Below are 13,793 nucleotides of genomic sequence, written 5' to 3'. Positions count from 1 at the left end.
AACAAAACAAAATTTAAAAAATAATTAAAAATTAAAGAAAGAGAGAGAGAAAAAAAATAGGGCCAGTGAGCCCCAGGGATCCTACTGTCTCCACCTACCTAGTGCTGGGATTGCACATGGGTTCTGGGGTTCAAACTTGGGTGCTCATGCTGACTCAGCAAGCTCTCTTACCCACTGAACCACCTCACTTCCAAGCTTTACATACATACATATACATATGTATATGTATATATATGTATGTGTATTTGGTTTATTCAGGGTAGGGTCTCACTCTAGCCCAGGCTAACCTAGAATTCACTATGGAATCTCAGCTTGGCCTCGAACTAACAGCAATCCTCCAACCTCTGCCTCCCAAATTCTGGGATTAAAGGTGTGTCACCATGCCAGCTGTCTATTTTTTTAACATTTTATGTATTTATTTGAGAGAGAGAGAAAAAAATGGGCATGCTAGGCTCTTTAGCTGCTGTAAATGAACTCCAGACGCATGTGCCATTTTGTGCATCTGGTTTATTATGTGGTTTCTGGGGAATCAAATCTGGGTCCTTAAGCTTTGCTATCAAGAACCTTAACCAATAAGCCATCTCATCTACCTTTAATATTAAATGTACTTTATTGCTTCTGAAATTTGGTTATATATATATGTTTTTTAAGTTTTATTTATTTATTTTGAGATCAGCAGATAGAGATTGGGCATACCAGGGCCTACAGCCAATGCAAATGAACTCCAGACACATGCATCCCCTTGTGCATCTGGTTCACATGGGTCCTGGAGAATCAAACCCAAGTACTTAGGGTTCACAGGCAAACACCTTAACCATTAAACTATCTCTCCAGCCTGTTTGTGTTTTTCAAGGTAGGTTACCGCTCAAGCCCAGGCTGACCTCACTCTGCCTCCCGAGTGCTGAGACTAATGGTGTGCATCACCACACCCAGCTTATGTATATATTATTTTTGACTCACCATATCATCTGATGGATCATCTCAGATATGTATTTACAAATAACAGATACTGGAACACTTGGGAAGCTGAAAGAGAAGAATCTCAAGTTCAAGGCCAGCTGGACTATAGAAAGATCTTGTCTCAGAAAAACTAATACTGAGGCTAGGGATATAGCTCAGTTAGTATAATACTTGCCTAGAATGCATGAAGCCCTGGGTTTGATATCTAGCACCACATAAAGGTACAGCAATACATACCTACAATCCCAGCATTTAGGAAACTTAGGCAGGAGAGCTGGCACAAATCTGAGAGCAGCCTAAGTATGTAGTGAGTAGTTCCAGGCCAGTCAGGAATATAACAAGATCCTGTCTCAGGGGCTGGGGAGATGTAGTTAAAGACACTTGCTTGCAAAGACTACTGACACAAGTTCAATTTCTCCAGCACCCACATAAAGCCAGACAGGCATTTGTGTACAGCAGCCAGAGACCCTGGCCCACATGTGTGCAAGCATACATACAAATATGCAAATAAATAAATATTCAAAGAGACACTGTCTCAAAAAACAAAACAGGTGAGAGGCACAGGAGGCAGAGGTAGGAGGATCATTGTGTGTTTAAGGCCACCCTGAGACTACATAATGAATTCCAGGTCAGCCTAGACTAGGGTGAGATACTACTTCAAAAAAACAAAACAAAACAAAAATAAAACCAGGGGCTGGAGAGATTGCTCAGTAATTAAGGCATTTGCCTGGAAAGCATAACCACCCAAATTCGATTTCCCAGTATCCACGTAAGCCAAATGCACAAGGTAGCTCATGCATCTGAGGTTCATTTGCAGTGGCTAGAGGCCCTGGCTCACCCATTCTCTCTTCCTCTCTCTCCTTCTGTTGCTCTTTCAAATAAATAAACAAACAAACAAACAAACAAATAAATAAATAAATAAATGGGGGCTGGAGAGATGGCTCAGTAGTTAAGGCACTTGCCCGAAAAGCCTAACAACCCAAGTACAATTCTCCAGTACTCATGTAAAGCCAGATGCACAAAACAGTGCATGCATCTGGATGGAGTTAACTCCCAGCAGCTAGAGGCCCTAATGTATTCATTCTCTCTCCTTCCCTCCCCCTCTTCCTTCTTCCTCCTCTCTTTCTGCCTGCAAATAATAAAAATAAAATTATGTGGAGGAAAAAAAAAGGAGCCAGGCATGGTGGTGCTCACCTTTAATCCAGCACTCAGAAGGCAGAGGTAGGAGGATCGCTGTGTGTTTGAGGCCACCTTGAGACTACATAGTTAATTCCAGATCAGCCTGGACCAGAGTGAGACCCTACCTCAAAAAAAAAAAAAAAAAAAAAAACCACAAATAAATGGGGAGCTAGAGAGATGTCTTAGCTGTTAAAGTGCTTGCCTGTGAAGTCAAAGAACCCAGGTTGGATTCCCCAGAACCCAAATAAGCCAGATGCAAAAGGCAGCGCATGTGTTGAGTTTGTTTGCAGCATCTGGAGGCCCTGACACGCCCACATTCATTCTCTCTCTCTCCCTCTTTCTCGCAAATAAATATTTAAAAAATATATATATAGCCAGGCATGGTGGTACATGCCTTTAATCCCAGCACTCAAGAGACAGAGGTAATAAGATCACCATGAGTTTGAGGATAGCCTGGGCTACAGAATGAGTTCCAGGTCAGCCTTGGCTAGAGTAAAACTCTACATCAAAACAAAAAGAAAAAAAAAAACGAGAACGAACCTTTCATATGAGCATACATCCAACAATACCACACTCTGGCTACCATCTTCATCTGTCCCTCAAAAGGCATGGTGGCTCATGCCTTTAATCCCAGCACTCGGGAGGCAGACATAAGAGGATTGCCGAGAGTTTGAGGTCACCCTGAGACTACACAGTAAATTCCAAGTCAATCTGAGTTAGCATGAGACCTCAGAAAAAAAAAAAAAAAAAAAAATGAGCAATTTGCCCAGAGGAAGTAGTAAATATGAAATATTTCATCTTCATTGGACTATTCTACACATCAAAATCTTCGTTATCTTTTATAACAGACTCAAGTTTTCCTTGCCCACTTCCCAGATTTCCCTTCGGAATTAAGTGTTTCATCCACAGTATACCCTTCACTGACAGGCCCATTTGCCATGTGAACTCCAGCTACTGGTTCATGTGTTCTCAAAAGCAGCACAGGCTCACTGAAAGCATAGGACTTCTGTAGCCCTCAGCAGTCAACAGGTAAACATCCTACAGAAGTAACAATAATCATATCTTTTACCACTAATATATCTCTATATAAAATATTTGTTTTGATACTTTTTATTTTTGAATGAGCACTAACTTTTTAAATATTTTTATTTATTTATATGAGAGAGAGAATGAGGCAAAGGAAGAGAAAAAGAAAGAGAAAGAATGGGTGTACCAGGGCCTCCAGCCACTGCAAATGAACTCCAGATGCAAGCGCCACCTTGTGCATCTGTCTTACGTGGGTCTTGGGGAATCGAACCAAGATCCTTTGGCTTTGCAGGCAAGCACCTCAACCACAAAGCCCGCTCTCCAACCCTGAGCATCCATTTTTTTTTAAGTTTTCTTTTTTTCCCCCCCAAGGTAGAGTCTCACTCTAGCCCAGGCTGATCTGGAATTAACTATGTAGTATGTAGTCTCAGGGTAGCCTCAAACTCACAGCAATTCTCCTACCTCTGCCTCCAGAATGCTGGGACCAAAGGCGTGCACCACCATACCCAGCTTTTTTTTTTTTAAATCTTATTTTATTTTACTTAATTGAGAGAGAATGGGTGTGCCAGGGCCTTCAGCCACTGTAAACAAATTCCAGATGTATATACTACCTTGTGCATCTGGCTTATATGGGTCCTGCAGAATTGAACCTGGGTCCTTAGGCTTTGCAGGCAAGCACCTTAACTGCTAAGCTTTCTCTGCAGCCCTGTTTTTTTCTTTTTCTTTCTTTCTTTCTTTTTTTTTTTTTAAGGTAGGATCTCACTCTAACCCAGGTTGACTTGGAATTAACTATGTAGTCTTCAGGTGGCCTCGAACTCGTGGTGATTCTCCTACCTCTGTCCCTCAAGTGCTAGGATTAAAGGTGTGTGACACCACACCTGGCTTCCAGCCCTGTTTTTTATATTTTTACATTTTTACTTATTATTTGGGGGAGACTGAGAGATGCAAAGAGAGAGAGAGAAAGAGGAGGAGGAGGATAGAAGGGAGAGGCAAAGAATGGGTGCTCCAGGACTTCCCAATGCAAGAGAACTCCAAACACAGGTGCCCCTTTGTGTATTTGACTTTATCAGAGAACTGGGGAAATCAAACCCAGGCCATCAGATTTTGCAAATAAGTGCCTTTACTGAGGCATATCTCCAACTCCTTTTGTTTGTTTGCTTGTTTGTTTTTTGAAGTAGGGTCTCACTCTGGTCCAGGCTGACCTGGAATTCACTATGTAGTCTCAGGCTGGCAAACTCACAGTGATCCTTCTACCTCTGCCTCCTGAGCACTGGGATTAAAAGTGTGCATCATCACGCCCGGCCTCCATCCCTTTTTTGGAGGCAAGGTTTTACTCTAACACAGGCTGACCTGGAACTCTCCTCTCTAGCCCATTCTGGCTTCGAACTTGTGGCACTCCTCCTACCTCAGCCTCCCAAAAGCTGGGATTTAAATGTGTGCACCATCAACCCCAGAACCACTTAAATATTTCTTTTGTTTTGGTTTCTTTTTTTTAAATTTTTTATTTATTTATTTGAGAGCGACAGACACAGAGAGAAAGACAGATAAAGGGAGAGAAAGAGAGAATGGGCGCGCCAGGGCTTCCAGCCTCTGCAAACGAACTCCAGATGCAAGCACCCCCTTGTGCATCTGGCTAACGTGGGACCTGGGGAAATGAGCCTTGAACCGGGGTCCTTAGGCTTCACAGGCAAGCACTTAACCGCTAAGCCATCTCTCCAGCCCTTGGTTTCTTTTTTGTTTCAGCTAGAGTCTTACCTAGCCCAAGTTGACCTCAGAACTCAATATGTAACCAAAGATAACCTTGAACTCCTAACCCCTCTCTCACTACCTATGAAGTGGGATTACAGGTGTAATGCCCAGTTTATTTTGTGTGTGTGCATGTGTATATGTATATGTATGTGGCTGTATATTCTGTGCCAATGCATGTGTGCAAATGGAGACCAGAGATCAGCATCAGGTGTCTTCTGATACCACTTTTGCACCTTATATTTTTATTTTTATTTTTTTGGTTTTTCGAGATAGGGTCTCACTCTAGTCCAGGCTGACCTGAAATTCACTGTGTAGTCTCAGGGTGACCTCGAACTCACGGTGATCCTCCTACCTCTGCCTCCTGAGTGCTGAGATTAAAGGCGTGCGCCACCACGCCCGGCCCACTTTATTTCTTGAAAAAGAGTTTCTTGCTGAACCCAAAGATCACCAGTTCAGTTACTCTAGCTGGCTTGCTTGTCCCAGGGACCCTCCTGTCTGTCTCCTTGGCACTGAAATTACAGGCATGCACTGACATGTCCACCAGGATGCTGGGGATCCAGATTCCAATCCTCATGCTTGCACAGCAAGCACTTTAGTCACTGAGCCACCTCCCCAGTCCAGCTCATTGTTTTTATAAAGTTCATGAATGCCTGTAATCCCAGCACTTGGGAGTCATAGGCAGGAGTACTGCTTTAAGTTCACAAAGTCCCAGGCTAGCCAGGGTTATATATAGTGAAAGCCTGTCTTAAAAAGCCCCCTGCAAAAAATTAACAATATGATCCAGTGCTCCTAAGTGATGATTCATAGCTTACATGTGGCATTCTTCAGGCCCAAAACACTGCTGAAAAACATACAAATCTACCTCTACATTTACTTCCTACCTTGGAAAGGGAGAGAAAGAATGAACACTATAAATATAAAAATAAATATTTACTAAGGAAAGGAATTAGCCTCTGGGTTTAATCCAGAGAGAGAGAGAAAGAGAGATGCAGGGAAGTAGTGATTGTCACAGGGAAAGACAAAAATTTTTTTGAGGCAAGCCCAACAGACTGGCTTTTTTTTTCCTATAATTTTTTTGTTTTATTTATTTGATAACAACAGACAGAAAAAAGAGGCAGAGAGAGAGAGAGAAAGGGCCTTCAGTCACTGCAAAAGAACTCCAGACACATGTGCCCCCTTGTCTATCTGGCTAACGTGGGTCCTGGGGAATTGAGCCTCGAACTGGGGTCCTTAGGCTTCACAGGCAAGAGCTTAACCGCTAAGCCATCTCTCCAGTCCTAGACTGGCTTTTTTTATGAGAGCACGCAAGAGCAGGAGCAAGAGAGAGACAGAGTTGGTGTGCCAGGGCCTCCGCCACTGTAATCGAACTCCAGACCCATGAACCACCTGTGCCCATGTGCAACCTTGTGCATGAGTCACCTTGTTCATCTGGCTTACATGGGATCTGGAGAGCCGAACATGAAGACTAAGGACATCTTCACAGGCAAGTGCTTTAACTGCTAAGCCATCTCTCCAGCCCAAAAGACAAAATTTGAAAGGCTATGCTCCCTTGAATCTTTTTCTCGTTTCTAAAACCTATGGCTTCCATCACCATTTATGGCTGGGGGCCCACACCTTACTCCTGAGTTTTCTCCTCTCCTCATATTTTCTGCTGACCTAGTCAGCAAGGCAACTTCTTGTCAAGATCACCAATGGCCACCACACTGCCAAATCCCATAACCAAGTCTTGATCCTCCTCTACCTCACTGTAAGGCCATTTTACAGAGCTGAATCAGTGATTGATGTGCCATCAGGACACAGTAAGACACTCAATCTCTCTTCTTTCCCCCTCCCTCAGCCACTGTGCCTTACCAGTCTCCTTTTCTGGACACTCTGAAATGCTAGAGTGGGACAAGGCTTAGTCTTCTACCTTCTCATTTATGATCACTCCCAAGGAAAGGCCTGTTCCTAGGATTTTAAATATTTGGTGCCTTCCAGATTGGTGTCCCAACCCAAACTTCAACCCCTAAAACTGCAAACGTCTATAGAACAACCCACTAAACATTTCTACACAGAAAAATAATAAGTACATAATGATTTCAGAATAGCCTATTTCTCCTTCCCACTCTTCTTCCATTTTTTCCATCTCAGTCTACGACAGTTCCACCTCCAAGATGCTTAGGCTTAAAGTCCTGATAACACTGTGGTAGAGACAGCGAGTTGCCTCTTCCTCACTTAGATTCAGCCACATCACTAAGTTAAGCCCAAGGAGATGCAAGCCATGCTACGTGAACCTTCAGAGATAGAAACACACCCTGCCTTCCTCTGGACTGAGCTGCACATTTCCTCAACAGAGCTAGAGCAGCAAACAAGCTACAAGTTAGGGTACTTCACAGGAAGGAGAAAGGATGCTGAGACACATAAGAGATTGGGTCTGGTCCCGCAGTAATTGACCAATTAAGCCAGCTCTCAACCACCTACTTTATTTTTAAAATTAAGCTTCTATGCCTCATTTAAGCCATTATTATTTTTGGACTGACTGCTGCAGCTACCAAAGAATTTGGACTTGAAATTACCTAGCTAGTTAATGTCAGGAGTCAGCATAGAACAGATACTGAAGGGAGAAGCCAAGGGACCCTGAAGAGGTTTCGTAAAACATGTGGTAAGACCTATGACATCTGAAAACAGCCTGCATGAGAACATGGCCTCTAATTGTTGTTTTGTTTTGTTTTCGAGGTAGGGTCTCACTCTAGCCCAGGCTGACCTGGAATTCACTATGGAGTCTCAGGGTGGCCTCAAATTCACAGTGATCCTCCTACCTCTGCATCCCCATTGCTGGGATTAAAGGTGTGTATCACCACACTAAGCAATGGCCTATAATTGTAGGGAAGCTGGTTGAATAATGCAGAATCTGGTTGCTGACTACTTTTAAGGCTTCATGCCACTTTGAGAAAGAAGTCTCATGAGGTCGACTCAAGCTATAGCTTGGCAATCAATCAGCATATAAGGACAAAAGGAATACAGATGGCCTAAGGAATGTCCATGGTCTACAGCCTAGGACTACTCAGAGTATGATAATTAGGGCTAGGCAGAGGGGAAAAGCCAAATCCTTCTCTAGCATGATGCAAAGCAGAGACATACCAGCCTCAGGAAGGGGACATTCTTTAATGCCCGCTCAGACCCAGCTGAGGAAAAGAGACAGACAGCAGTCAGAAGGTTGAGGACCAAGTAAAAGGGGTGCTCCAAAAGACCTTTGGATGGCCAAGGCAGGAAGCCCTCACACCAAGGCCTGGCAAGAACTGACAATAATGACCATAGACCAGGGAGGGGAATGTGTTCAATGTTCTTCCTTCTTTCAATGGAAATCTTCATTTCCAATATCCCATCCTACTATAGCAGACACCTGATTTTCATCTAATGGTTTCTGCACTCTAACGCTGATATAGGACCACTGCCCTCAGGAACATGCAGTTTTAGATATGGGAAAAAGGGTTTGGGAGGAAAGGGATACCATCCTCTCTTTAAAAAATAAATTATTTATGTATGTATTTGAGAGAGACGCAGACAGAATGGGGATGCCAGGGCCTCCAGCCACTGCAAACGAACTACAGACATGTGTGCATCTAACTTTACATGGGTACTAGAAAATTAAACCTGCGTCCTTTGGCTTTGTAAGCAAGCACCTTTGCTGCTCAGCTATCTTTCCAGTTTCCATCCTGCCTGTCTAACAAGAGGATTTTTGCTGAGCAGCCTTGGGTTCTGCCCAGTGAGAGGTAAACTGGAATGAATGACCTGGGAACCTTCTAGGCTGTGGCCATGAAAGAGGCATGGCCTCCTTCATTCTCTCCTCTGTTCTCTCTTGCTAAATACATGGCCAAAAGATGCAAGCTATATGTTTGATAACTGGGTACAAGACAGTGACTTGGCCTTCATGAGTACTGCTCCAGACTCCTATTTAGAAATAAACGCCGACCTGACATATGCAGCTATGTCACATCTCTGCTACAATAATCCCAGCAGCAACCTGAATCACGCCATCATCCCCAATTCTACTCTCATGTCCCACATCCAACCCACCACCCAATCCTACTTACTCTCCCCACAAAACAGTTGACCATCAGCTGCTTGTCTCTTACCTTCTCCACCATCAGACCTGGCTGGTTCCATGTCACCTCACTGGGACTCTTACATTGGTGTCCTAAACTTTCTCTGCATTCCCTTGTTTCCCCTTGATCTATTCTCTTCACAGCAGCCAGATGACTCTTTTCAAATAGAAGTCAATATAAACCTCCTAAGGGCAGAAGGTTCCTTCATTCTTAGGTCCAGTGACCCTCACGGTCTAAAACAGTGCTGAGCATATACTAGTTCATACACTAACTCACAGAGAGAATATTTGTGCACCTGGGCCTTCAGCCACTGCAATCAAACTCCAGATGCTTTTGCCACCTAATGGGTATATGCAACCTTGCACACTTGCTTCACCTCATGTAGCTGGCTTATGTGGGACATGGAGAGTCAAAAACAGGTCCTTAGGCTTCGCAAGCAAGTGCCTTAACTGCTTAGCCATCTCTCTAGCCCTAAACAAACTAATTTTTAAAAAATATTTTTAGCCGGATGTGGTGGCACACACCTTTAATCCTAGCACTCAGGAGGCAGAGGTAGGATTGCTGTGAGTTCGAGGCCACCCTGAGACTCCATAGTGAATTCCAGGTCAGCCTGGACTAGAGTGAGACCCTACCTCGAAATATATATATATGCTTTTATTGCCGGGCGTGATAGCACACACCTTTAATCCCAGCGCTCAGGAGGCAGAAGTAGGAGGACTATCGTGAGTTCAAGGACACCCTGAGACTACAGAGTGAATTCCAGGTCAGCCTGAGCTACAGTGAGATTCTATCTCAAGAAAACCAAATATATATATATATATATATATATATATATATATATATATATATATATATATATATATTTTTTTTTTTTTTTAATTGAAACTGGGCATGGTGGCACATGCCTTTAATCCCAGCACTTGGGAGGCACAGGTAGGAGGATCACCATGAGTTTGAGGCCACTCTGAGACTACACAATGAACTCCAGGTCAGCTTACTTCAAAAAACCAAACAAAATAAAACAACAGCAACAAAAAAAATTGATTGATTGATTCACAAGCAGACAGAGAGAATAAATGAGAATATGGGCATGCCAGGGCCTCTACTGTGCAAATGAACTCCAGATGCATGCACCACTTTGTGCATCTGGCCTTATGGGAGGTTTTGCCAGGTTTAAGTGAAGGCTCTACATTAGGATCCAAATTCCACCAATTAAACCACTTACTAGTTGTATGTCTTTGGGTTGGGGCTGTAGCTAAGAGATTAAGGTGTTTGCCTACCTGTATGCCTTTCAGTAAGCTAACTGGCCTCAATTTTCACACCAGTAAAATAGAGATAATACCAAAGGTGCTAAAAGCACAGTGCATGCTCCACACATACGAAGAGCTTACATGGGGCAGGTAATATCACTATTATCATCTGTCTCTTCTCAAATTGGATTTTAAAAAAAAAAAACGGGGGTGGGCTGGAGAGATGGCTTAGCAGTTGTGTTTGTCTACAAAGCCAAAGGATCCTGGTTCAACTCCTCAAGACCCATGTAAGCCAGATGCACAAGAGGATGCAAGCATCTGGAGTTCTTTTGCAATGGCTGGAGGCCCTGGCGCGCCCATTTTCTCTTTCCCTCTCTCTGCCTCTTTCTCTCAAATAAATAAATAAAAATAAAATACATATTTTTTAATAAAAAAGGGATGGAGATATTGCTGAGTTGAATGCTTGCCTACTATGGCCAAGGCCCTCAGTTATATCCCAGCACCAAATAAACCAGGTATAGCATATGGTAACCCACACCTATAATCCCAGCACTCCCAAACTCAAGGTCATCTTTGGCTACATAGAGAATTTGAGGCCAGTCTAAGCTACATCAGACCCTGTCTCAAATAATAATAATAACAATAATAATAATAATAATAATAATAATAATAATAATATGCTGGTGTGATGGTGCATGCCTTTAAACCCAGCACTGGGTAAGAGGAGGTAGGAGGATCGCTGTGAGTTTGAGATCACCCTAAGACTACATAGTGAGTGAGACCCCACCTCAAAAACCAAAAAAAAAAGAAAGGGAAAGAGGAAAAAAAAAGAAAGCCTTATGATAGTTCATACCTCTAATTCCAGCACTTGGGAGGCTGAGGCAGGAGAATCTCTTCAAATTCAAGGTCAGCCTGGTCTATATAAGGACACCATGCCTTGAAAAAAAAAATTACAAAACAAAAGGAGTGGAAAAGGGCCTGGGAAGCTACAATCCTCTTATATTCCTGAGGAAGATAAAGTGTAAAGTGGGAGCAACTATCAAACTGTACTGGGGGAAAGTGAGGTCCTAGGACCTGTCACAAAGACAGAACATGTCAAAGAGGTGGAGCATTAGACTACAAAGGCTAGATGGAATTTTCATCTTTTTCTTTTTTTCTTTTTTTTTTTTGAGACAAGTTCTCTAGCACAGGTTAGCCTCAAAGTCCATATATATCGGAGGATTACCTTAAACTCCTAATCTTCCTGCCTTCATCTCCCAAGTGCTAGGATTACAGACATGCCCATTTTAGTTGGTGCTGGGGACTGGACACAGGGCTTTATGTATGCTCAGCAAGCATTCTACCAACTGAGACACATCCTCAAGCTCTAACTTACCTATCTTTTCAATGATCTGAAACAAAACTCCTTTGGTTTCTCTAAAGTCAAGTACTGGTCAGGAATTCTTACCCTATCCCAACCCACCCTTGCTCCAAGCCAGAAACCAAGGAATCTTCTTTTTCCTTTCCCCGCTTCCAACTTCACATAAGATGTTAGAACTGAAGTCGGGTGTGGTGGCGCACTCCTTTAATCCCAGCACTCAGGAGGCAGAGGTAGGAGGATCGCCCTGAGTTTGAGGCCACTCGAGACTATATACTGAATTCCTGGGCTAGAGTAAGACCCTACACCTTGGAAAACCAAAAAAAAAAGGATGTTAAAACTGGATGAGCCTTTATCCCAGTATTGGAAGGCAGAAGCAGGAGAACCACTGAAAGTGAGGCCAGCTTGGCCTACAGAATTCCCAGCAGGCTAGAACTACACAGTGCGATACTGCCCTGAAAACAAATATATCAAAGAACTGGATTAATTTAGAGCCTCAGAATTCACTCCTAGTATCTGTTCAATGTTATTCTCACTGCCAATGCCTTAATTCCCTGTCACTACTGCTTCTCTCCAGGTCAGCAATACAAACCCCTACTTTTGCCTTATGGTCTGTATCACCTTCTCACAATCAATTCTGGATACCTTGCCAGACATTTTCCTAATCCTTAACCATCCAGGGCTGGGAATGGAGACAGATGTAGTAGGAGGATTGCTGTGAGTCTGAAGCCAGCCTGAGACTACACAGTGAATTTCCAGGTTGGTCAGCCTGGGTTAGAGGGAGACCTAACCTGGGTATGGGGGGAAGGGGTCCCCTCCAGGGAAGAGATTACAGTCTTACAGAGAAAATTCAAACTAAACTTTCAGACAGCCCTCCAAGATCTGACGCCTGCCACTCCCATAGGCCAACACCCATGAGCCAGTCCCACCACCTGAAGTCTCTGGAGGCACCCAGCCTCACAGCCAGTACCCAGGGCCCTTTCTAGGGCAACAACTCACTGTAAGTACAACTTCTTCTCCAAAGCTTAGTTAAGACCTTGTCCCATTAGGGTTTCCTTCTTATTCTTTCAAGTGTCTTGTGCATATTATCACAACAACGTTCAGCATTGTAGTGTAAGTTTTAGATTCCAATTTATCTCCCTTGCCCCCAAAATGTTGTGGCAGTGAACCACTTGTGATGGGTGTGTGTGTGTGTGAAGAGAAAGAGAGACCTGGGGGAGAGACAGGGGAAGGGGGGAATCTGCACAACCATCAGTTCCCAGAAGACCAAGACCAGAGCACATTATGAATGGTTCATAAACAACACCACTTTACAGAAAACTATTCATATCAAGCAGAAGGGGTCAGGGTTAGCAGAATATTTACATAGATATGGTGAATTTGTAGCCAGCTGTTAAGCAGTAAAACATCTAACTAGGGACTTGCAATCAGGATCCCTGAGTTTGAACTCTAGCCCTGTAACTTCTACATCAGATCCCTTCAGACACATTACTTAATCCTGAATCTCAGTTACCTCACCTATAAAATAAGCAAAATAGAACCTACTTTAATGTACTGTTTTAGCATATGAAACAACACTGTACAGTGCCTGGAGAAGTGCAGAATTCTAATTCATAAGTATCAATCCTTTCCCACATAAACAACACTGCTCCTCTGTCATCCCAGCACTCAGAAGGCTAAGGCAGGAGGATCACAAGTTTGAGTCCAGCCTGGGCTACACAGCCACATCTTGTCTCAAAAAAAAAAAAAAAAAAAAAAAAAAGGCTGGGCATGGTGTTGCATGCCTTTAATCAGAGTATGGGAGGCAGAGGTAGGAGGATCACCATGAGTTCGAGGCCACCCTGAGACTACGTAGTGAATTTCAGGTCAGCCTGGGCTAGAGTGAGACCCTACCTCAAAAAACCAAGCCAAAAAAAAAAAAAGGAGGATGTGCAACACCACTTTAAAAAGAAAAAAAAAACACCCAGAGGTGGGGGAGATTGCTCAATGGTTAAAGGCACTTACTTGCTGCTAGCAAAGCCTACTAGCGGGAGTTTGATTCCCCAGTACCCACGTGAAGCCAGATCAAACCATGGCACATGCATCTGAAGTTTATTTGCAGTGTCAAGAGGCTCTGATGTGAGCCGGGCGTGGTAGAATCCCAGCACAGGAGGCAGATGAAGGAGGATCGCCATGAGTTCAAGACCA

General features: G+C 43.4%; 1 protein-coding gene across 3 annotated transcripts in view; it reads right to left on the bottom strand.

Moving 5' to 3' along the window:
- Ube4b (ubiquitination factor E4B) overlaps positions 1-13,793 on the bottom strand; it is a 147,237-nt gene that overhangs the window by 127,594 nt on the left and 5,850 nt on the right. The window contains exon 2 of one of the 3 annotated variants that reach the window (XM_045149286.1): positions 961-1,026. The exons of the other annotated variants lie outside the window; for them this stretch is intronic. Coding sequence (XP_045005221.1) covers positions 961-963 — 3 coding nt within the window. The 5' untranslated portion in view covers positions 964-1,026. The remainder of the gene's footprint in view (positions 1-960; positions 1,027-13,793) is intronic. 3 annotated transcript variants of the gene reach the window in all.

This window comes from Jaculus jaculus, chromosome 5 (genome assembly GCF_020740685.1).
Source record: "Jaculus jaculus isolate mJacJac1 chromosome 5, mJacJac1.mat.Y.cur, whole genome shotgun sequence".
Lineage (NCBI taxonomy): Eukaryota > Metazoa > Chordata > Mammalia > Rodentia > Dipodidae > Jaculus > Jaculus jaculus.
The sequence above is the reverse complement of the archived record's forward strand: the minus strand, read 5'-3'. Positions and strand labels throughout refer to the sequence as shown.